Raw genomic sequence first — 25,896 nt, forward strand, 5'->3', positions numbered from 1 at the left:
TAATTTTAGCCATTCTGATTGGTGTGAGATGGTATCTCATTGTGCTTTGCCTACATTCTTATGGATTGGTTAGTTCTTAATATTCAATTTCATCTCCCCCATGGACGTATAAGTTATTTTTCTTTTTTTTTTATTAAGCATTTGCTCTAAATTATACAAAGCCTACACTCAAATAAATATTGTACCACTTTGTGTACAAGTATAGTCACCTAGCGATACTGTATTTCCCTTTCTCCTGTACCATTCTTTATGCTACTGACATTAGTCAATTTATTTCCACGAATGCTATAAGCCACCAATTCATTGCTATTATCTTTGCTTTAAAAATCTTTTGAAAAGTTTAAAAATGAAGAAAATATCTTTTATTTTTGACATCAGTCAAAATTTTATTATTGACATCAGTCAAAATTTTATTATTGACATCAGTCTATCTATTTCCATGTATGCTGTAAGCCACCAATTCATTGTTATTATCTTTGCTTTAAATATCTCTTGAAAAGTTTAAAAATGAAGAAAATATTTATATTTACCTCATATTTTATCATTTCTTCCACTCTTCATTCCTTTTCACAGATCCAAATTTCCACCTGTTAGTATTTTCCATTTGCCTAAATAACTTCCTTTAAGATTTCTTGCAGTACATGTCTGCTGAAAATAAATTCTCTGACTTTGCTTCTCAAAAGTTGTTTCCAGGGATGCCTGAGTGGCTCAGTTGGTTAAGTGTCTACCTTCAGCTCAGGTCATGATCCCAGAGTCCTGGGACTGAGTTCTGCATCAGGCTCCTTGCTCAGCAGGGAGCCTGCTTCTCCCTCTGCCTTCTGCTCCCCCTGCTTCTATGCATGCTCTCTTCTCTCTCTCTCTCACAAATAAATACAATCTTAACCCCCCCCCAAAAAATAGTTGTTTCCATTGCAAATCATATACCTGGACAAGGGACCGAAATCCAGAAATACATAAAGAGCTCTTACATCTCAACAACAACATAAATCCCAATTTTAAAATGGGCAAGGAACTTGGGACGCCTGGGTGGCTCAGTTGGTTAAGCAGCTGCCTTCGGCTCAGGTCATGATCCCAGCGTCTTGGGAACGTGTCCCACATCGGGCTCCTTGCTGAGCAGGGAGCCTGCTTCTCCCTCTGCCTCTGCCTGCCATTCTGTCTGCCTGTGCTCGCTCTCTCCCCCTCTCTCTCTCTCTGATAAATAAATAAAATCTTTAAAAAAATAAATAAATAAAATAAAATGGGCAAGGAACTTGAATAGACATTTCTTCAAAGATGATACATAAATGGCCAACAAGCATACGAAAAGATACTTAACACAACTAATCATCACAAAAATACAAATCAAAACCACAACAAAATACCACTTCACTGCATTAGAATGACCATTAACCAACAGAAAAAAAAGGGGGAAGAAACGAAAAAAGAAAAGAAGAGGAAAAGAAAAAAAGAAGTATTGGTAAGGCTGTGGTTCCATTTAAATTTCAGAATTATTTGGTCTAGCTTTGTCAAAAATGGCATTTGAATTTTGACAGGGATTGTACTGAATCTGCAGACTGCTTTGGGTGGTGTGGACATTTAAATACCAGTTCTTCCAATCCATGAGCATGGTATTTATTTACATTTGTGTCCTCTTCTATTTCTTTCACGGTGTCTTAGTTTTCAATGTATAAATCTTAAACTCCTTGGCTAAATTTATTCTTAGGTACTTCATTTTTTAAATAAAAATTATAAATTTTATAAGTTTTATTAAAAATTATAATATTAATATAATTATGTATAATATATAACATATATTTATATTTATATATAATTATAATATTAATATAATATAATTATAATATAATATATAATATGCTTTCTTAATTACTCTTTCTGATAACTCATTATAAATACTCACAGACTTCTATATGTTGATTTTGTATCCCATTAATTTACTGAATTCATTTATTAGCTGTAACAGGTTTTGGTGAAGTCTTTCAGGTTTTCTATATATAGCATCATGTCATCTTAAGGTGGTGACAGTTTTACTTCTTCCTTTCAAATCTGGATGCCTTTTTATTTCTTTTTCCTACCAAGTTCTGTGGCTATGATTTCCAACACTATGTTGAACAAAAGTGGTAAGAGGGGCAACTTTTTCTCGTTCCTAATCTTAGAGGAAAAACTTTCAGCTGTTTGCCACTGAGTATGATGTTAACTGTGGGTTTACTATTTATGGCCTTTGTTATGTTGAGGTACACTCCCTCTGCACCCACTTCACTGAGAGTATTTATCAAAAATATGTGTTGATATTTGTCAAATGCTTTTTCTCCATCTCTAAAGACGATCACACAATTCTTATTTCATTTTGTTAATGTGCTGTATCATGTTGGTTGATTTGTGGATGTTGAACCATCCTTGCATCTCAAATAAATGTCACTTGTTCATGGTTTATTATCCTTTTAATGTACTACTGAATTTAGTTTCCTAATATTTTGTTAAGAATTTTTGCATCAATCAGAAAAAGGGGAACCCTACTACACTGTTGGTGGGAACGCAAGCTGGTGCAGCCCCTCTGGAAAAGTCTGGAGGTTCCTCATTATGTTGAAAATAGCTACCCTACGACCCAGCAATCACACTACTGGGTATTTACCCTAAAGATACAAATGTAGTGATCTGAAGGGGCATGTGCACCCCTATGTTTATAGCAGCAATGTCCACAATAGCCAAACTATGGAAAGAACCTAGATGTCCATCAACAGATGAATGGACAAAGAAGATGTGGTATATTTATACAATGGAATACTATGCAGCCATCAAAAGAAATGAAATCTTGCCATTTGCATCGATATGGATGGAACTAGAGGGTATTGTGCTGAGCAAAATAAGTCAATCAGAGAAAGGCAATTATCATATGATCTCCCTGATAGAAGGAATTTGAGAAGCAGAGTTGGGGGGTTGGGGGTTAGGGAAGGAGAAAATTAAGTAAGATGGGATCGGGAGGGAGACAAACCATAAGAGACACTTATCTCACAAAACGAACTGAGAGTTGCTGGGGGGAGGTGGATGTGGAGAGGGTGGCTGGGTTATGGACATTGGGGAGGGTATGTGATATGGTGAGTGCTGTGAAGTGTGTAAGTCTGACAATTCACAGGCCTGTACCCTGGGGCAAATAATACATGTTAACAAAAATAATTAATTAAAAAATAGATGCCCCCCCAAAAAAGAATATTTGCATCAATATTCATTAATGATACTGTCCTGTAATTTTTTTTTTTTTTTTTAATTTTAGGTGCAGTCCTTGTCTGGTTTGCTACCAGGGTAACGCCAGCCTCATACAATGAGTTTGGAAGTATTCCCTCTTTATGTTTTCGGAAGACTTTGAAAAAGATAGGTATTAAGTCTTTCTGAATGTTTGATAGAAATCACCAATGAACCTATCTGGTCTTGGACTTTTGCTTGTTGAGAGGTTTTTGATTACTTATCAATCTCCTTTGTAGTAACTGGTTCATTCATATTTTCTATTTCTTCATGACTCTGTCCTAAATGACTGTATGTTCCTAGGCATTTATCCATTTCCTCTAGGTTGTACAATTTGTTAGCATATAATTCTTGGTGGTCTCCTATGATCCTTTGCACTATGGTGTCAGTTGTAATTTCTCCTCTTTCAATTTCTGATTCTGATTATTAAAACTTTCACTGTTTTCTTGGCTAATTTAACATAAAGTTTGTCAACTTTATCTTTTCAAAGAACCAGCTCTTAGCTTTATTTTTTTTTTTATTGTTTCTCAGTCTCTACTTCAATTATTTCTGCTCTGATCTCTATTATTTCTTTTCTGTTATTAATTTTGAGCTTCGTTTGTTCTTTTTTTCTATCTCCTTCAGGGTAAAGTCAGATTGTTGGGAGATTTTTCTTGTTTCTGGGGGTAGTCCTGTATTACTATAATATTCTCTCTTAGAATTGCTCTCATTGTATCCCAAAGATTTTGATATGCCAGAGTTCTTTTTTTATTTTTTTTAAAGATTTTATTTATTTACTTGACAGAGAGAGATCACAAGTAGGTAGAGAAGCAGGCAGAGAGAGAGGAAGGGAAGCAGGCCCCCCGCTGAGCAGAGAGCCCGATGTGGGACTCAATCCCAGGACCCTGAGATCATGACCTGAGCCAAAGGCAGTGGCATAACCCACTGAGCCACCCAGGCACCCCGATATGCCAGAGTTCTATTTTTTCATTTATCTCTCAGTATTTCTTTGCTATCTTCAATGACAAAAATTTTGAGTTGCATGTCATTTAACCTCCCCATTTTCATGGTTTTTCAAGTTTTCTTCTTGTAATTGATTTCTAGTTTCATACCATTATGATCAGAAAAATCTGCTCAACAGAATTTCAATCTTTTTAAATTTATTGAGGCTTAATTGGTGGCCTAACATGTTATCTACCCTAGACAATACACTGTGTGTACTTGAGAATAATGTATATTGTTGCTTTTGAATGGAATGTTCTGAATATATTAAGTCCATCTGGTATCATTTAAGGATGATGTTTCCTTATTAATTTTCTGTCTGGATGATCTATTCATTGATGGAAGTGGGGTGTTAAACTCCCCTACTATTATTGTATTGCTATCAATTCCTCCATTTCGGTCAGTTAGTATTTGTTTTGTATGTCTTGATGTTCCTATGTTGGATGCATACATATTTATTAAAGCCATGTCTTCTTGTTGGATTGACTCCTTTATCATTATGTAATGCCCTTCCTTGTCTACTATTACAATTTTTATTTTGAAGTCTTTTTTGTTTGCAGAGTATAGCTATAATAGCTTTCTTTTCTGTTTTCTTTTCTTCTTTTCTTTTTTAATAATCTCTACACTCAACATGGGGCTTCACCTCATGACCCTGAGATCAAGACTCACATGCTCCACCAACTGAGCCAGCCAGGCACCCCTCCAGGTTTCTTTTCATTCCTGTTTGCATGGAATCGTTTTCTCCATCCCTTCATTTTTAGTCTGTGTATGTTCTTAAACCTGAAGTGAGATTCTCACAGACAGCATAGATAGGTTTTTTTGTTTTTTGTTTTAAATCCATTCAGCCATTGTGTCTTTTGATTGGAGAGTTTAGTCCATTTATAATTAGAGTAATTATTTATAAGTATGTACTTATTTCCATTTTATTCATTGTTTTCTGGCTGTCTTCATAGTTCCTCTGGTCCTTTCTTCTTTTCTTCCCTTGTGGTTTGATGGCTTTCTTTAATGTTATGTTCAGATTCCCTTTTTTGTTTATTTGTTGCAAATTTTTGCTTTATGGTTACCATGAGATTTATACATAACTTACATAACTTACCATACAGAATGGGCTGCTTTGAGTTGCTAGCAATTACATTTGAGCACACTCCAAAACATACTTTCTTCAGCCCTGCCCTTATTTTTGATGTCACATTCTCCATCATTTTATGCAGTCCTTAACTATCATAGTTTTAGTTATCTTTACTATTTTTGACTTTTCTTAAGCTTCATACTTGCTTTTATAAGTGATTGATCCTTTTTTTTGGGGGGGGGGGGGGTAGGGACAGGTAAAAAGAGAAAGAGAGAATCTCAAGCAGGCTCCACACCAAGCCTGATGTGGGCCTCAATCTCACAACCCTGAGAACATGACCTGAGCTAAAAGCAAGAGCAGGATGCTTAAATGACTGGGCCAGGCAGGTACCCCTGATCCCCTACTTTGAATATATATTTATATTTTCCAAGGAGATTTTTTTTTAAGATATTTTTTATTTATTTGACAGAGAGAGAGAATAAGAGAGAGCGGCCATAAGTAGTCAGAGAGGCAGGCAGAGAGAGAGGAGGAAGCAGGCTCCCTGCTGAGCAGAGAGCCTGATGCGGGGCTCGATCCCAGGACCCTGGGATCATGACCTGAACCAAAGGCAGAGCCTTTAACCCACTGAGCCGCCCAGGTGCCCCAAGATTTTTATTTTCATACATTTTGTTATTAATGCCATTTCTTTTCAGTTTATGTTAAGTCCTTTTAAACATTTCTTATAAGGCTGGTTTAACAGTGATGAACTCTTTTAGCTTTTGATTATCTGAAAAACTCTTAATCTCTCCTTCAATTCTGAATAACCTTGCCAAGTGGAGAATTCTTGGAAGGTTTTTTCTATTCACCACTTTGAATGTGTCATAACACTTGCTTCTGGCATGCAAAGTTTCTGCCAAAAACTCTGCTGATAGCCTTCTGAGGTTTCCCTTTCATGTAATAAGTTTTACCCTTTTAATTATAATGTATCTCAATGTGTACCTCTTTGGATTCATCTTATTTGGAATTCTCGGAGTTTCCTAGACCTGTATGTCTATTTCTTCCCCAGATTAGGAAAGCTTTCCACCATTATTTCTTCAGATAAGTTTTCTCCCCCCTTTTTTTCTTTCTAGAACCCATATAAAATGAATGTTATCCCACCTGATGCTTTCCCAAGGATCCCTTAAATTATCTTCATTTTTTAAAAATTCTTTTTTCTTTTCACTACTGAGTCTAATGAGTTTCATTGCTTTGTCATCAGCTAATCATCAGCTCACTGATCCAATATTCAGCTCATTCAGTCTGCTGTTAAACCCATCTAGTGAAAGAGAGTGCTCTCTCTCTCTCAAATAAATTTTTTGAAGTCTTAAATATAAAAAGAATTAAATTTTTTAAAATTTTTAAAAAGCATATGCACATTGGCCTTTGTTTACCTTCTTTAGAGAATTGTCAATTCAAGTCCTTTGCCCATTTTTCAGTTGGGCTGTTTGTAGTTTTGTGGTTGAGTTGTCAGGGTTTTCGTTCTTATATTTAGGTCATTGATCCATTTGGAATTAACAGTTTCATGTGGTGTGAGGTAGGGATCCAAGTTTATCCTTTTGCATGTGGTATCTAGTTGTCCCAAAACTATTTGTTAAGTGATAATCTTTCCGGGTGCCTGGGTGGCTCAGTCAGTTAAGCGTCTGCCTTTGGCTCAGGTCATGATCCCAGGCTCCTGGGATGGAGCCCCACATTGGGCTCCCTGCTCAGCAGAAAGCCTGCTTCTCCCTCTCCCTCTTCCCCCTGCTTGTGATCCCTCTCTTGATGTCTCTGTCAAATAAGTAAATAAAATCTTAAAAAGAAAATTACATTTTCTTATACTGAGTAGTCATGCCATTCTTGTCAAAGATCATTTGTAGATAGATAGATAGATATAATATGTCCTATACAGTAATATAATTTTTATATTAGTTTATGTCTCTCCTCTGGTTTATATGTCTATCCTTACATCAGTACCACACTGTTTTGACTACTGTAGCTTTATAATGTTTTGAAATGGGGAAGTATGAGTCCTCCAATTCTATTCATTTTCAAGAAGAGAGTTTTCGCTATTTGAGACCACTGCAATTTCATATGAATTTAAGAATCTGCTTTTCCAGTTCTCCAAAAAGGTCACGAGAATTCTGATAAAGATCTCATTTAATCTCTACTTTGTTTTACATAGTATTGTCAAGTCAACAATATTAATTCTTCTAGTCTATAAATACAGAATGTGTTTCCATTTATTTGTCTTCTTTAATTTTTCTCAAAAACATTTCATTGTTTTCAGTGTACAAATCTTTCAACTCCTTATGCTTCTGGACAATATTAAATGGAACATTTTCTTAGTTTCGTTTTCGGACTGTTCACCACTGGTATAATGAAAAACAATTTTATTTTGTGTGTTGGTCTGTAACTACAATTTCTGAATTTATATGTTAATTCTAGTGGGTTTTTGTGGATTATTTGGAGTTTTCTATATATGGGATCATGTTGTCTACAAATAGGAATAACTTTACTTCTGCCTTCCTAATTTGGATATTTTCTTTCCCTTGCCTAACTTCTCTGATTGTAAGTCCTACTACAATGTTGAATAGCTGTGTGAAAATAAGTCCCCTTCGGGCACCTGGATGGCTTAGTTGGTTAAGCATCTGCCTTTGGCTCATGTCATGATCCCAGGGTCCCAGGATTGAGCCCCGCATCAAGTCTCTGCTCAGTGGGGAGTCTACTTCTGCTCCTCCCCCAGCTTGTGCTCTCTCACTCATTCTCTCAAATAAATAAAATCAAGAAAGAAAGAAGGAAGAAAGGAAAGTAAAAGAAAAAATAGGCATGCTTGTCTTGTTCCTGACCATACGGAAAAGTTTTCATTTAGCTGTGGCTGTTTCATAAATCCCTTTATCATATTGAAGAATTTGCCTTCTCTTCCTAGTTCTAGAGTGTTTCTATTATAAACAGGTGTTATAGTTTGTCAAAAGTCTTCCATATTAACTGCTGATATTTGCTTGTTTCCCTTCATCCTATTAATGCAGTGTATTACACTGACTGATTTTCCTATGTTGAACTGCCCTGGCTTCCCACCTGGATAAATTCCACTTGGCCGTGGTGTATTACCATTTAAATATACTGCTGGATTCCGGGGCACCTAAGTGGCTCAGTCATTAGGTGCCTGCCTTTGGCTCAGGTCATAATTCCAGGGTCCTGGGATCAAGCCCCGCATCAGGCTCCCTCCTCAGCGGGAAGCCTACCTTTCCCACTCTCACTCCTCCTGCTTGTGTTCTCTGTATTGCTGTCTCTCTCTCTGTCAAATAAATAAATAAAACCTTAATGAATAAATAAATAAACAAACAAACTGTTGGATTCAGTGTGTTATTTGTGTTTGGTTGAGGATTTTTGCAGCTATACTCATAAGGACTATCAATCTGTAGTTTTTGTATTGTTTCTCATGGTGTCTGGCTTTGGTTTCAGAGTAATGCTGGTCTCATTGAGTTAGGAAGTATTCTCTGTTCTATTATTTTTGGGAAGAGTCTGAGAGGAATTTGTGTTAATTCTTCTTTAAATGTTTGGTAGTATTCACCAGTAATGGCATCTGGCCCTGGACTTTGTTTGGGAGGGATTTTTTAATTTTATTACTAATTCCATCTGTTTGGTTATAGATCAGTTCATATTTTCTATTGCTTCTTGAGTCAGTTTTGGTAATCTGTGTTTCTAGGAATTTGTCCATTTAATGCAGGCTACCTGATCTGCTGATACACAGTTGTTCATAGTGTTCTCTTATAACCTTTTTTACTTAACGTCAACAGCAGTATCTCCATATTCATTTCTGATTTTAATTATATGTGTCTTTGCTTTTTTTTCCCCCTTTGTTGGTCTAGGTAAAAGTCTGCCAATTTTGTTGATCCTCTCAAAGAACCAACTTTTAGTTTTGCTGATTCTCAATATTGTTTCCCATACTCTATTTCACTTATCTGCACTTTAATCATTCTTATTTCCTTTCTTTGACTCACTTTGGGTTTAATTTGCTCCTTTTTCCTAGTTTCCATAAGGTGAAAAATTGGATTTCAGTTCTTCTGAGTTCTTCTTTTTAAACATAGGTATTTACTACTATAAATTTCTCTCTGAGCACTGCTTTTGCTCTATCTCATTATGTCATGGTATGCTGTGTTTTCATTTGTCTGTAATTAATTTTTTTAAGATTTTATTTATTTGACAGAGAGAGATCACAAATAGGCAGAGAGGCAGGCAGAGAGAGAGGAGGAAGCAGGCTCCCTGCTGAGCAGAGAGCCTTATGCAGGGCTCGATCCCAGGACCCTGAGATCATGACCTGAGCCAAAGGCAGTGGCTCAGCCCACTGAGCCACCCAGGCGCCCTGTAATTATTTTCTAATTTCCCCTGTGATTGCTTCTTTGACCCACTAGTTATTTATGAGTGTATTGTTTAATTTCTACAAATTTGTGAGTTTTCTAGTATTCTTATTGACGTCCAGCTCCATTCCACTGTGACTGAAGATACTTTTATGATTTCAGTTATTTAAAATGTACTGAGCTTTTTGTGATCTAACAGATGGACTATCCTTTGTAGGATCTCATGTGCACTTGAAAAAAATGTGTATTCTGCTCTGGTGTTTTGTGTATGTCTATTAAGTCTAACTGGCTTATAATGCTGTTCAAGTCCTCTATTCCCTTACTGATCTGTCTAGACATTATATCCCTTACTCAAGTGAAACAAGCATTGCAATTTTTGAATGAATGATTAAAACCATAAATTTTATTGTTGAATTCTCAATTGTGCTGCATTCCTCTAATGCTGACTTTATTCTGGTGCACGGTTAATTACCTGGGATCATTTGAAGCCTTCTGAGGACTCTTCCCAATGCCTCATGTATTACAAGGTCTTTAGACTCTGGATAATTTAGACACAAACTATTAATGCCTTGTATAAATTCTGGAAATTGATTTCTTACTCCTTTCCAGTAGTTCATCCCCTGACTTTGAGTAGGCCTTGTCGTGCATCTAGAGATCAGAACTCAGCCAAAAACTCGAGAAGCACCTCCTGCAGATCTCCAGAATGTTTTCATGCTTGAGTGCACTTTTTTACTTACCCATATACTCACCCCTTTTCCCTCAAGTCTCTTCTTTCTGGCAATCTGCCCTGTGATTCTAACCATCTTGGCCTTCCCAAACACTTATCTTTGTTTCCTAATCTCAACAAAAGTGAGCTCTGTTTTAGATCCTCCTCCTTTCACTGCAGCCTATACACAACCTTTAGGCTCTACTGTAAACTGGTATAATAGAAGGGCTTACCTCATGTGTTTCCATTCCCTCAGGGATCAGTCTGATGCCACCTGCCATCCAATGTCTTAAAATCACTGTTTACATATTTGTATGTTCTAAGGTTGTTTTAAGGAGGAAGGGTATATTATCGTTGCATAAAAAATTACCCCCAACTTAGCATCTTAAAAAACAAGCATTTTTTTTTTCACACAGTTTCTGAGATTCCGCAATCAACCGGCAGCTTAGTTGGGTGGCTCTGGCTCAGGATATCTCATGAGGTTGCAGTCAAGATGTTGATAGGCCAGAGTTTACAGCTGGAAACTTGACAAGGGCTGGAAGATCTGCTTCCAAGAAGACTCAGTCACACACTCTTGGCTATAGGCCTCAGTTCCTTGTTAGCTGTGGGCCTAAATTTCTCACCACATGGGTCTCTCTACAGAGCTATTCACAACATGGCAGCTAACTACTCTGAATGAGCAAGAGGTAGAGTGTGGAGAGGGGAGGGGAGCCCAAAGGGACAGAGAAGAAGCAAAAGCCACAATGTCTTTTATAACCTATCCTTGGAAATGATCCATCACTTCCACCACATTCTATTGGCTATGTGTGAGAGGATTATACAATGGTATAAATGTCAGGAAGCAGGGATCATTAGGGCCATCTTGGAAGTGGGCCACACAGAGGAAAAATCCTGTTAGGTCAACACAGCAGAAAGCCAAAGTCCTTCTTATGTAGTTTAAACTCCTTATGTTCTCTTTTTAAATCCTCAAACTATAGACTGCATCCTATGGCTTCAAGAGAGATTGGCAGATTGTAGATTCTACTCCACAGCCAGACTTGGGAGATAAAAATAACTAAGAGTAAGTAGCAGCAGCTTTTAAGAGAAAAGAATAGAGTTCTTCATGCCTATGGCAAGAAAGAGGAGAGTACTTATGGCAAACCTGGACTTGAAAAAACGTCCAAGTGCTTTTCATTGCCCCAACAACTACTCTACTCTAATGATTAACTTAAGTGTCTGCCATCCTTTCTCATCTATCTGCAGAGCCAGACAGCAATAACAACAGCAATACTAATAGCAATAGCAATAGTGCCAGAGCCAATGTTAAGCATTTTGCCTCAGTTATTAGTTCAATTCACTCCTCACAATAAACCTGTGAGACAGGTATAACTATCTCTTAAATTCTAGGTCTTAGTTTCTTGATAATCCTACCCTAGCTTTATGCTTTACAGTGTATCTTGATACAGCATAATTCTTCCTACATAACACCTCGCTCGCTCTTGTCCTATAGAGTTCTCCTACCCTTCTGGCACTGAAACACTGTTTTGTCCTGCCTGTCCTCCCATTCCACTTGAGTCAGGTCTTAAAGATTTCTCTTAGCTCCCACGTTCCCAACAAATACTCTTTCAAAGAAACCATCAGACTACTGAAACTTCTGTTAATCCCCTCCTGCTGGTCTCTCCCAATGCTACAGCTGCCTAATACAGACTTCCCCTTAAACCAGGTAGAACACGTGCCCTGTCAGGTCTGCCTCATCAACGAATCCCAAAAACTTTGTCTTATTTCAGTCATTCATTTAAAGATATTATTTCATGGCACACATGCCTTCTTAACTTATGTTTGCTACTGCTTAATGTTAAAATGGATTTCCTTTCCCTGGAGGTTTAAATTAATCACCAGGGAGAAAGGTCCACAATATACCAAGCTCCTACTTAATATAGTACCCTGGAAACATAGGTTCCCACTAGTTATTTGTTGAATAATGAATGCAAAATATAATGATTATAAATACTAGCTCAGAAAACTCTCAAGGGGGTATAATCCAAAAAATTTTATTTACAAATAAAAAGGAAAAGTTACCAGTAAACACATGTAAACAATTCACAAAAAGACAAAACACAAAAGAACAACAAAGAGAAGCAAATCATAAAAAGCAAATTAAAATATCATTTTGAAACACTGAAGATTTGTCTAATAAAATTATTCTAATAGATATAATTTTATATTTTTGGTATTTTAGCATCAAATATCTTTAAAATTTGCATACCCATTTGACCAGTGCTTCCATTTCTAGTAATTACTTATAAGAAAATAATGGACAAAGGAACATAGTTATATGTAAAAAAAGAAAAAAAATCACTGTGGCACTAACTATAATACAAAATCTGTGCAATAATAAGGGTTTGATTAAACAAATTTTAGTAATTCCAAACTACAAATTATCATTAAGTCACTTCAGAATATTATATAATCCCAATTCTTTAAAGTAACATATATTCACATAAAAATATAACTGCATAGAAAAAAATATCTAAAAGTATACACCCCAAAATGTTAGTAGTGATTATCTCTGTAAAAGAACAATGGAATTATTTCTGATTTTTTTTCCTTATCTCTACTACTTAATTTTTCTACATGAGTAGCACATGGACAGCACACATTTTTAAAAAGCTAAAGTAAAAATGAAAAGTACAATTTAAAGGTAGAAGTGCCATTTCTATTAATAGAACATGAAACATTTCCATGTTCCCTGATAATAATCATGTCAGACAGAATTAATAGCAAGTAAAATATTTCAACAGCCTTGTTTTTAAGTAGTTCTGGGAATACACATGAAAGACTCTATTAGTACTATTCAGGCATCTTAAAACAACAAACAAAAAGACCTCTCAAAAATATAGTACTAATCCAAAAGACAGTGTTAAAAATCACACAGTAAAAACCTCAACTGCTTTAAGGTAAGTGTCATCTTCAATCACCTTTTAATGCCTTTTCACATTTATCTTGAAAGTCTACACTCTAATGGGAAAGCAGTCATCACAAAAATGATAAAACATCAATCATTCCTAAGTTTAAGAATTCAATGCGACTTTAAGTTTGGCTGAAGAGAAAGTCTCTAGAACTTCTATTCCAAAATAGATTAATCTTTCCCCTCAGACTTGAACATCTCGGGGGATAAAACTTAGTTGATAATAAGATGGAATCCTGAGGTGAGTAACATGTTTGTTACAAGCCAAGCATATATACCTGTAAGCACAGTGTACAATTTCTAGCCAAAGCACAGGGAACTATGTGTGGCCCTGCAGAATGCTGCCTAAAATTGTTTATAAGGCCTCATTCAACATGACCAGTAGCACAGACAGTAACTCTTCATTAGGACTAATCTATAATTTTCAATGATGCTGATGGCATAAAATGAATATTCTTTCCACCTCTCTATGGTAGAATATGAAACAAATTATTCTGATTGCACCTGTATAATTAACAGCAGGTTATCCATACATTTAGCATCAACACAAACCTACAACACAGTTTGCAAGTCACATCTCATAAAGCTCCCTCAATGGATCCAATGGGATTTGACTACAACTATGAAAGTACAAAAAGCACTAAGCATAGCACAGCTTTAAGATTCCTTTAAACTACATTTGTAATATCTTTGATGAAAGTAGTATTTATTGCACAAGAAAATTTTCTAGTACAGGGAAAAAATCAAAGAACAACTTTGCATAAGAAAGAGATTTTATGTTAATAGCATCTGATAAAGCAAGCATATGATACCTAAACTGACAACACAATTGTGTGATTATTGTTGAAAAGAATGGAGATCTCCTTGCTTTAGTGACAACCTTAGCACCATCCATCCACTTACTCAGCAAATATATGAAAAACCATACACAACCAGAACTATTCTAGGACCTGGGGAGATTAAAAAACAAAGTCACTACCTTTATGGAGCATATGGTCTAATAAGGAACAGAGATGTTAAGTAAACAATTACACAGTTGAATATAACTGGAAATGTCAGAATGTCATTAAGGGCAGGGTACTATGAGAGCAAACAGTAGGACTGGGAGTCAAGTGAGCCAACCACAGGAGAGGGAAAAAGAGGCCTAGGCAGAGGTAATCTATGCAAAGACCCTGCAGCTAGAATGACTTTGCCAATCCAGAAACTGAAACATTTAGATTGGAAGCATTTAGATTGTTTCCTGGGACTCTGTTAATTCTGAGATGTATAAAGACACCCAAGTTAAGAGATCAGTTGGGAACTGCTACATGGGTCTAGAACACAGACTAAGTATGAACTTAGGAGTCATTGGTTTAGAGAGGTGTATGATGCACAGTCACTAGAGTGTACTACGTAGGCAAGGTGAACTGAACAGGTAGGGCCAGGCGTGTATTACTTCCTCAAATCATGCACACACAAGAGTCATTACTCCTTACAATCACATTACTTACTTCTCTTTCAATTTATAAAATCTGAAATAAAACAAAGTATTTTCTAATATTATAATACAATGCCCTATTTGTCCAGAAAGGATAAGGTTAAATACATAAAGTTCTTGGAGAAACAGTAAGACCTAAGGAAAATACTTTTTTCAGTGAGTCTAAGACATTGTATGCTAAAGTTTATTTAGCAAGGCACTTCCTTCTAACCTTTTCCAGTGCCCTAGAAAAGAAACTTCTTTTAACACACTGATATAACTGCTTCACAAGATTTGTCACTAGAAATTCTTTCGGTCTACAAAACTGCCACCTACTGAAACTAGATTACAATTGTAAACATGCTGAATACACCAAGTCCTGGAGGGATGTAACATCAAAGAGACCAGACATACCTTGTGCTCTCTGCATACTCAAAAGTTAACAACTTTCAGAACTATTACTATAATCCTTAAACAACCTGCCCTGCACAGTCTCCTAGGATGAATATATAATATGTAATCGTTCTGTTAAGCAGTGGTCAGCAACATGGTTACAGAAAAGCTGGGTTAACATGTTCCACAATGTATGGCCCAAGTACCATATTAAGTAGGACATGCCTTAACACAAACTCACCTGATTTATTTGAAGCATGTTAAAACAATATTGACCAAATTGCTGTATCCCTCACGGCTCCAAAAACTGGAAAATGAAAATGAAGAAATAAAGTTCAACTTAGTTGGTGATCTCAGTGATTAGCACTTTAAATACATGTTGATCAAAGTCAAATATAAAACGGAATAGACCTAGATCAACACAGAACTTCTATGATGATAAACGTGTTTTCTATTTGCACTGTTTAATCCGGTAGCCACTAGCCACAAAGGGCTATTCAACATCTGAAATGTGGCTAATGCAACCAAGAAAGTAAATCTTTACATTTTTTAAAACTTTTCTTTAATGTTAATTTAAATTTAAATAACCCTATGGGACTACTGGCTATCAGAGTGGACAGTGCAGATCTAGGTTGAAGAATGTCCCTTCTGGTTTTACAATTCTAAGACAATTCTAGTGAAAGTGAAGCTATTAAAAATAATCTAAAAATTTCAGATTAATATTTAATATACAGTTCCCTTTCTCTAGTAAGGTTTTAAACAGTTTTGTTTCCAAACTCTATAAGCTAAATTAAGCCTACACATAACTCCTCTAGGTGGTATGGAAGAGTACACAGTTAAGATTACCCAGCTGGATTTTATTCCTGTTTGTGGTTTTGTTTATCATCACTATAAAAAGAGCACACATAAAAAATTTCACATGAAATTTTCAGAAAAAGAAATCACTGTCCTGATACATCCCATTGGTATATTTGGATTTGTTTCCTTCTAGTTCAGATCTCCCCACCATGGCTGTATTTCTTTTCACGTGGTAAATCTCCTCTACACTTAATTTAAAAACAGATACCAAATAAAGGGAGAAAACCCAAATCTATAAATGAACAAATAAATCATGGATTCTTTTTTTTTTTTTTTTAAGATTTTATTCATTTATTTGACAGGCAGAGATCACAAGTAGGCAGAGAGGCAGGCAGAGAGCAAGGAGGAAGCAGGCTTCCCGCTGAGCAGGGAGCCTGATGTGGGGCTTGATTGCAAGACCCTGGAATCATGACCTGAGCCGAAGGCTGGATTATCTCTAATCCTTAATTTTCTGATATTGGTATATTAATATAGCATCTTCTTATGTTGTTTACAAGTTATATGTTTTTCCATCCTTTGCTTTCAATCTGCCTATGTCCTTAGATTGAAAGTGGGGGGGCGCCTGGGTGGCTCAGTGGGTTAAAGCCTCTGCCTTCCGCTCAGGTCATGATCCCAGCGTCCTGGGATCGAGCCCCGCATTGGGCTCTCTGCTTTGCAGGGAACCTGCTTCCTCCTCTCTCTCTGCCTGCCTCTCTGCCTACTTGTGATCTCTATCAGAAAAATAAAGAAAAAATCTTTAAAAAAAAAAAAAAAAAAGGTAAGTAAATAGGGGCGCCTGGGTGGCTCAGTGGGTTAAGCCTCTGCCTTCAGATCATGATCTCAGGGTCTTGGGATTGAGCCCCACATCAGGCTCTGCTCAGCAGGGGGCCTGCTTCCTCCTTTCTCTCTCTCTGCTGCCTCTCTGCCTACTTATGATCTCTCTCTGTGTGTCCAATAAATAAATAAAATCTTAAAAAAAAAAAATGTAAGTAAGTAAATAAATAAATAAAATATTTTATGTGGGTGCCTGGCTGGCATAGTCAGTAAAGCATGCAACTCTCAATCTTGGGATTGTGAGTCAAGCTCCACACTGGACACAGAGCCTACTAAAAAAAATAAGATAAATAAAAATAAATTATGTATCAATTCCCCCCAAAAATTATCTAAATAGCAACACCACAGTCTCGATAGGCAGCAAAAGAGCTAAATCCAACCACTTGGGTAGAAAATTTTATGCTATGAAACTTTAATATTAAACTTTCTATTAGAAGCAGAGATTCTTAATACACAGACACACACACACACACAGAGATTCACATACATATACACATATGGCTACCACTTTCTCAAGATGACAAATGAATCAATTCAAAATGAACTGGAAACTTTTCCACATATATCTTATATTTTTTATTTATATTATTTTATACTCATATTTGTATTTTATATATTTTAATATAAAATATATTTATATATTTTCATTTTATATTTTCTTTTTAATTTATATTTTATTATATTATATATTTATATCATATATATTTAATTTTTATATATTTGTTTTATTTATATATTTATTTGCATTTTATAGGTTTTATATATTAAATATTTTATATAAAATTATATGTGGATATATTATATATTATATGAAATATGTCCTATATCTTATAACAGAAATATATATATATATATATATATATATATATATCACCATCTGTAACAATTTTATATTTTCCAAAAGAATCATATGCTATAGAAATGGCACAAGGCCTGAGGATCACTTAATTTGAATCTTAGTCCAAGCTCTTCAGGAGATTACCTTTCGAGCCTTGGTAAATTACTCTGTGTGTCTTTGAGTCCTCTTTCTTTCTTTCTTAATAAGTCTGTGAAAAGTAAACTAAGATCATTGTGGGAGGCAGCCTCTAGCAAATAGAATACAACAGAAATAATGAGATACCACTCACAATACTGGGTTTCAGAAAGATCACAACTTCCATCTTGGGTGTTTCATGCTCTCATTCTCTCCCCTGTTTGCTCTGAAGGAAACTAGCTGCCATATTGTGTGGTGCCCTTTGTACAGGCCCACATGGCTAAGAACTGAGAGAGGCCTTTGGCCAATAGCCCAAAAGAAAGTGAGGCCTTCAATCCAATACCCCCCCAAGCAAATGAATCTTGCCAAGAGCTCTATGATTGAGCTTGGAAGCAGATCTTCCCCCAGTCAAACTCTCATATGAGAACACAGTCCCAGTAATAGCTTACTGCAAACCCAAAAAGACCTTGATCCACAAGCACCAGATAAGGTGCACCCGTATTTCTAACCCACAGAAACTGAGATAATAAATGTTTGTTTTAAGCCTTTACTTTCTGAGATAGTTTGTTACACAACAATAAATAAGACATTCCCATTCACTCTAAAGTTCTATAATCCTATGGTGCTTTAGGCATTAATTAACATATCTATGTGGGTCAAAAAAATTAATTCCCTATTTAACATAAGCAAATGAGTTACATTAGAACTTGTAAATGATAAATTATGAAACTTAAACATTTACATTTTACTCAAAAGATGAAATCACTAAAGTGTAGGAGTAGTCAAATAGTACTAAAATATACCAGCTATAACTAAAAATATATACTCAACCAATATTCATTTTTTTAACTGAAAAACATTCATTTGGAAGTTAAAATGTGAATAAACCACTAAAAGCATCTCAGTGACTTAGTATCCCTTACTTTCTAGAATTTAACATTATTTAGTAAGCACTCACAAAATCTGAAAAGTCCTATTTTGTATCAATTAATGTAAGCCTCTAAATATAACAAATGCTTATCTACAGACTTGTGTTTCTTCAACTTTAGAGTTTTTTGGGTTTAATTCCAATGTAAGTAACATACAGCATTATATTAGTTTCAAGCATACAATACAGTAGTCCAGCAATTCTATACATCACTCAGTGCTCATAAGTGTTCTCTTAATCCTCTTCACTACTTCACCCACCCACCCCCTTGTTTTCTACAGGTAAGAGTCTGTTTTTTGGTTTGTCTCTTTTTTCTTCCTTTGTTCAACTGTTTTGGTTCTTAAATTCCACGTATGAGTGAAATCATACAGTATCTGTCTTTCTCTGACTGGCTTATTTCACTTAGCACTGTATTCTCTAGATTCATCCATGTTATTGCAAATGGCAAGATTTTGTTCATGGTTGAATAATAGTCCACTGTATAAATATACCACATCTTCTTTATCCATTCATCTGTTGATAGACCCTTAGATTGCTTCCATAATTTGGCCATTATAAGTAACACTGCAATAAATATACAGGTGTTCAATATCAGAATCTGTAACACTAGTGGCTGATTCCAAGAAGTAAGCACAGTAAGATATAAGAGTACATTTTTTAAAGTTCTAATCTTCCAATATACAAAAGGTAGTTGTAAGAAGAAATAAAAATAAAAGCACCTATTTGCTTAAAATTGACCATACAATTTTAAGTATTCTGTAAGCATCTCTTTTACAATTATAAAGATCTGTATAAATTAAAACATGAAAGAATGTCTATAATAGCACTCTGTGAGGTAAATGGACAATCTTCTGAAGTTCCTCCTTTTTTACCAACAAATTTTATTACATTTACATCAATACAAAAATTATAATTTGCAACCACACTATGGACAATTCAGAATGCCCAGTAGCATGTCTTTAACACCTCCTTTCTCCTTTACAGACATGCCAGATCTACTGTCCTAAATTTAAAACAACTTGATAAAATATCAATAAAATGCAGAACAGTTTTATACTGCCCATGATATCATAAAATCCACCTCTCCTTCTTCTGTCAAAAAAGTTTCCAGCTATAGTTCATTCCAATTACAGCTAAGTACTTTAGAGAAACCTATTCACATGTCTGAAAAATGCCCTACAGTGATATCCAGTCAGGCACATTAGGACAGGCAGTTCCAGATTCTAAGCTACTAAATGAAAACAGGCAGGGCAGTTTATGGAGAGAGGGCACTACTAACTGTAACAGATTTGTTGCTCATGAAGAACTGGAGGTCCAACGTGTATCTGAAATGTACTGCTAACATAATTTGCTGCATTTATTACATTTTGCTCAGCTGGTAAGTTGAAAGCTGTACAAAATTCAATCTATAAAATCCTCAACAATTAAACACTGCTTCATAAATTGGCATTATTAATTTACCTATAAATTTTTATATCAGCACCCATCCCACAACTGACAGGTAATCCTCACTTAAATGACTTGTTTGACAATATAAAAATCAAAAACATTTACTACCACCATTCTTAGGCTCCAAAATACCATAAAACTAAATATCAGCTTAAAAATTCTTACTCTAAAAAATTCATGGGGTCCTTAAAAAGCATTAAAAAATGGATTTTGGGGGGCACCTGGGTGGCTCAGTGGGTTAAGCCTCTGCCTTTAGCTCAAGTCATGGTCTCAGGGTCCTGGGATGGAGCCCCGCATAAGGCTCTCTGCTCAGCAGGGAGCCTGCTTCCCCACCCCCCTTTTCTCTGCCTACCTCTCTGCATACTTGTGATCTCTCTCTCTCTCTCTCTCTCTCTCTGTCAAATAAATAAATAAATAATCTTTTTTTAAAAATTGATTTTTTAAATTCTCATTTCCTTTTAAAAGTATGACTCAAAAAACTTTTACATAAGAAATCAAAATATTTTAGTATAAATTTTAATTATCTCCTAAGAGCCTATGAAAGATTCTAAGCATATAGAAATCTCACCACCAGCCAAGAAAAAAAGAAAACTTAACATTTATCAGACACTAATGTTATATATAACATCCTATATTTTGCCATTCTTACATTAATTTATTTAATACTCATCACCTTGGGATGTAGGTGTTATCTCCACTTTTCTAGAAGTTGCATTACATCCCCATAGTCCACTGCTAGGATTAAAACCTAGTATGGTCTGGTTGAAGTAATCATCTCTTTATTATACATTAAATTCATAAAGACTTCACTTCTTAAAAATTTTCCTGTCACAAAGGTCTTGACCTCTAGGACAACGTAAAGATAAGCCTCCTATATAGAACTCTGGGGATTTATTTAAAATCAAATGGTTATATATACATAAATATAAATTATAACTATTATGGATTCTAGACACACATTTATATTTTCTTGAGTACCTATAGGAGGCACAAATACATCTAATTTGATACACAATACACATAATTTGATCATACTACACATGCCTCCAACTATTCTAATATTAACACAATTCAATTTTGCAGTATCTAGATTTTTCTCTCTTTACTATCTGTACACATGATGACACCCAGAACTCAAAGTGAATAAAAGGAGAGCATAATAGTAAAGAACTACAAAGAAAAAAACCCAACATATTAACCAATTATATCTTCCAGAATCTGATCCCAAACAGAAAAATCACTCAGCTCACTTTATTGTTGATACACTAAAAATTTGATGATCATCTTAGATATTTTTTATATTCTTTGCTGAAAACCAAACCAACCCACTCTTTCCTAGAACTTCATTCCAGGCAAGCCAAGTAAACTAAAATATAAAATGTATATGGCTTTCCATGCTGATTAAGAATAAAGAGACAGGGCGCCTGGGTGGCTCAGTGGGTTAAGCCACTGCCTTCGGCTCAGGTCATGATCTCAGGGTCCTGGGATCGAGTCCCGCATCGGGCTCTCTGCTCAGCAGGGAGCCTGCTTCCTCATCTCTCTCTCTCTCTCTCTCTGCCTGCCTCTCTGCCTACTTGTGATCTCTCTCTGTCAAATAAATAAATAAAATCTTTAAAAAAAAAAAAAAAAAAAGAATAAAGAGACATAGGGGCGCCTGGGTGGCTCAGTGGGTTAAGCCTCTGCCTTCGGATCAGGTCAGGATCTCAGGGTCCTGGGATCGAGTCCCGCATCGGGCTCTCTGCTCAGCAGGGAGCCTGCTTCCTCCTCTCTCTCTCTGCCTGCCTCTCTGCCTGCTTGTGATCTCTGTCTGTCAAATAAATAAATAAAATCTTTAAAAAAAAAAAAAAAAGAATAAAGAGACATAATAATGTAACTTACCCTCAAGTGGTCCAGGAAAAAAATACTATGTACATGTGACTGACAAAGATCTAGTGATAAGTGGGTAAAATGGTAACAGGTGAATCTGAGTAAAGATTACAGGAGTTTCTTTGTATTATTCTTATTCTTGCTACTATTCTATAAGCTTGAAATTATTTCCAAATAAAAATTCAAAACTTAAAAATTATATGCCATTCTATTTGTAGTTACCAATACATATTCTGATTATACAACATTTTTACACATACAAACTGGATTTCTGGGGAAAAATTCAGTGATTTGCTAGGAAATATGCACTATATACTACCAACTAATAATCACTTGGGAATAAATTTCAAACTACACTGCTATGTAATGAAATGTGGCAATGGTGACTTGAACTGACATCACAGAAGGGGAAAAAAAAACCCAATAGACACACCACATAGTTTGGTATAAATGCCTCACAAAGTTAATACAGGCCTACTGCAAAATGCAGCAAATCTACAACTCAAGTGATATATGAGATCTCTGGTTTGCAGTAAAATATAAACAAACTGAAAAATTAACACTTGCCATATTACAAAACAACTGAGAATGCAGGGTGTCTGAGTTTTGATTGTTTCATTAACCAAGATTTTTTTTCCCCCACTGCAGTTCAATTCACAACAATATAATTGAATCATCTTCAGAAAGGACTAGGAAAGAAATACCCTTCCGGAGAAATGTTGCAATCTTCTCTCCTACAAGGTTACTATTATCCTGCCTTCCCATCACAATTTTGAATTCAAGTGTTCACCACGGTTTCTTAAAATGTAAGGATGCATCAGAAGAGAAGCAATGGTCAGCAAAAGTTCACCAAAATTGTGAAATTAAACATTAAAAATATGGGTTTTCAGCTAACAGTAATATACCTTTAAAGGATCATCTCTATCGTTTCTGCAGGAACCACCCACTTTAAAATCCTTTCGTACATTCCCTTAATTGAACGGCCCATCTCTACACCAGTAGTAGTTCTTAACCTTCTGGGGGAGGGAGGTGGCGGGTCACGCCGAGTACAGACCCTTTCCCCAGAAAATTGTTCACAAATGCAAAATTCTGCACATATTTCCTGGAACTTCCAGAACCCCCCGAAGCCATTATCCCCGCCCCCCCCTCCCTAAGAATCCCAGTTCAGCGTCTCCTCGATTGCCTCTGCAGAACACTCCCCTCACCACAATCCCGGCTCTCCCCGGGAGGGACTGGAGGCGCTGCCCTCACACAGCGGATTCTGTAACTGATCTTCGTCTCTCCTCCCAACTCCCTTCACCTCGGCAAGGTCACTAACTGCCAACTACCCCTTTAAGCCGAGCCATCACGGTAGTAGTTCCTACGAGCCACAGCAGAACTTGCCTGTCATAGGATATATTTTGTCCCCTCGGCCCCACCTACCTTCCCCATTTCGGCGTGTTACGTCTTCACCACTTGCCCATTCCACAGAAATAGCCACCAGCACCACCCCCCGGCGCGCCCCTGGCCCGCCGCTCCTCCCGCGCCCCCAGGGCCATTTCCCGCAGACCCTCCAAGGGCCTCGGCTCCATCTCTTCCCCTTCCCTCCCCTCCCCTCCGCGCGGACCCACCACCTTCGGGCCCTCCCCCTCCCTCCCACACCTCCGCTTCAACCACCGTCCCCTCTTCGGGCTGTTCCCACCGGGGCCCCCAAAATCCCACCTTCCAGCGTCCTCCGTCGGGTGCCTGTCTCCCCCACCCCCCCAACCCCGGCATTCCCTTTACGCCGGCCTCCAAGCCTCCCTCCCGGCTCCTCCCCTCCGGACACCTGTGTCGTCCCACCCTCCACACACGCCCCCCCCCCAAATTCATTCGCCCCGTCCCCGGCTCCTCAGCACCCCCACCGTCATCCTCCCCTCCCCCTCCCGCCAGGAGAGAGCCCGAGGAGGGAGGGAAAGCGCGGGGGAGGGGAGGCCGCTAAGGGGCCGCTCTTCTCGGGGTTCGCCGCGCTCAGCGGACCTGCAAGACTCCCCAGCGCCCTCTGTCTCCTCCGCCAGCGGGGCGGAAGTCGAGGCCTCCCCGACGCCCCCAACGAGGGTATTTACCTTCTTGCCAGGGACACTTTGCAGACGGCTCCAACATTGGCAAGCACTACAGAGAACTGACCCCGCTCGGCCGCCGCCGCCGCCGCCGCCGGCTTCCACCCCTCGGGCTCCCCGCCCCCCGCCTCCGCCCGCCTTCCCTGCGCTCCCGCCGCGCCCTCCCGGGCTCGCGCCGCGCGCCCCCGCCTGCGCAGCCGCTCCCGCGCCCCAGTCAGCCCGGCGCGCGCGCGCGCGCGCGCTCCCGGCCCTCCGCGGACCCGGGCCGCGCGCCCCGCGCCGACCCTAGCTCCGTTGCTCCTCCTGCCCGCCGGCTGCCGAGCGCGGCCATTGTTTGCGGCGCCGCTCCCGCCCCCTGGCGGCCGTCCGGCCCCCCGCAGCAGCGACCGCCGCGGGCGCTGCGTACTGGCGCCTGCACAGTGGGCCCCGGGGCGAGGGCCGTTCTCTGAGGCCTAGGGAACGAGAGCGAGAGAATGCAGGGGGAGCGCGCCCCGTCCGCAGTCTCCTGGTCCTCCGTTCGGCTCCCCGGCCTGGTCCCCACCCCCGCCGCTGCAAAGGGTGGGCCTGAGGCAGCTCCTTCCACACCTGCACTCGGCAACTGCCTCCACCGCCCAGCTGACCTTCTCTTTCTAGACGCCGCTACGCGCCCAGATTTTCTGCCCGTACCTTCCCCAGGCTCTCTGGCTGCCCCCCTCTGCTCTGCTGGGGACACGCGACCATCCCGCGTCTGCTCCGGCCGCCGCTGTGCAATGCACGGTTTAGCGGATCCTGCACCTTTCCAGACTCAGGGAGGAGGGGGGCGGGGGAGGAGAGGAGGGGGTCACTGCAACTGTCTCGCCCAGAAAACACTAGTGATCAGTAATCACCTGCTGTCCAAGATCGGCAGCGTGGCCAAACAATCCTCCACCAAAACACACACACACACACACACACACACACATCCTATTGGTTCATTAAAAAGAAATCCTTAGAACAAAAAATGAGGACCATCTTAGAACAGTGCCCTAGATCCTAGATTGTTGAGGCAAGAGTGCCAGAAAACTCGAATTACTTCTTGAACCGTCCTGGTTTTGATGTGGGTTACAGATGTCCAGATGACTAAGCCAGTGAAATCCAATCCTTCACTTACTGAATGGCACCAAAAATAATTTGACAATAAAGTCTGGAAATATTACTTTGTTTTCACAAATTCTCCATTTGCATTATTATTCCCAGGGTTCCTTCTACCAAGCCTGATTTCAGTCATCACCTAAAACTGATAGTTCTATCTACAACTGGGGAGACAATAATAGCCTAGTGGTTAAGCCAAGGGAACCAGAATTAGATAAGCAAGCCTGGTTATCCACTTGCTAACTTCAGGATGGGCATGTTACTTATTCAGTGCGTCTGTTTATCCTTTTGTTCAAGAGATTACATATGATGATATGTATTTAACTGGGATTGTATATAAAGTCCTTTAAACTGGGCCTGGCATATGGTACTATAGTAGCTACTGCTACATTTTCCTCTTAGAACTTTCCTAAACTCCTTCTCCTCTTTACCTCCCTCTGTCAATTCCCACACACTTAACATGTTGATGCTCCCTAAATCTGTACTAGTCCTATTGACTTCTAGCTTCTCAAGCCTAGCATCAACCAGCAGTTCCCCAAACAAGCCTACCACTTTTGTGTCTTCCCATAGGCTCTTACCCTCTCACTGGATGAAGTACTCCATCCCCCCTCACTGGATGAAGAAATCATCCTTCAAATAATTCTAAAATCAGCTCCTTGAGAGGCATTTTCTGACTC

General features: G+C 38.3%; 1 protein-coding gene across 13 annotated transcripts in view; it reads right to left on the reverse strand.

The window, feature by feature from the left end:
• Window positions 1-24,882, reverse strand: part of STAU2 (staufen double-stranded RNA binding protein 2) — a 327,264-nt gene extending 302,382 nt beyond the window's left edge. For 9 of the 13 annotated variants that reach the window (XM_032316745.1, XM_032316750.1, XM_032316742.1 and 6 more), the window contains exons 1-2: window positions 24,116-24,262; window positions 15,386-15,451 (exon numbers count right to left, since the gene is read on the reverse strand). In XM_032316745.1, the coding sequence (XP_032172636.1) occupies window positions 15,386-15,403 (18 nt within the window). In that variant the 5' untranslated portion in view covers window positions 15,404-15,451; window positions 24,116-24,262. Of the gene's footprint in view, window positions 1-15,385; window positions 15,452-23,453; window positions 23,600-23,732; window positions 23,756-24,115; window positions 24,263-24,775 lie in introns of those variants that run through there. The other 4 variants (XM_032316746.1, XM_032316747.1, XM_032316748.1 and 1 more) reach the window with 4 other exon arrangements.
• Between the last annotated feature and the right edge of the window lie 1,014 nt (window positions 24,883-25,896).

This window comes from Mustela erminea, chromosome 16 (genome assembly GCF_009829155.1).
Source record: "Mustela erminea isolate mMusErm1 chromosome 16, mMusErm1.Pri, whole genome shotgun sequence".
Classification (NCBI taxonomy): Eukaryota; Metazoa; Chordata; class Mammalia; order Carnivora; family Mustelidae; genus Mustela; species Mustela erminea.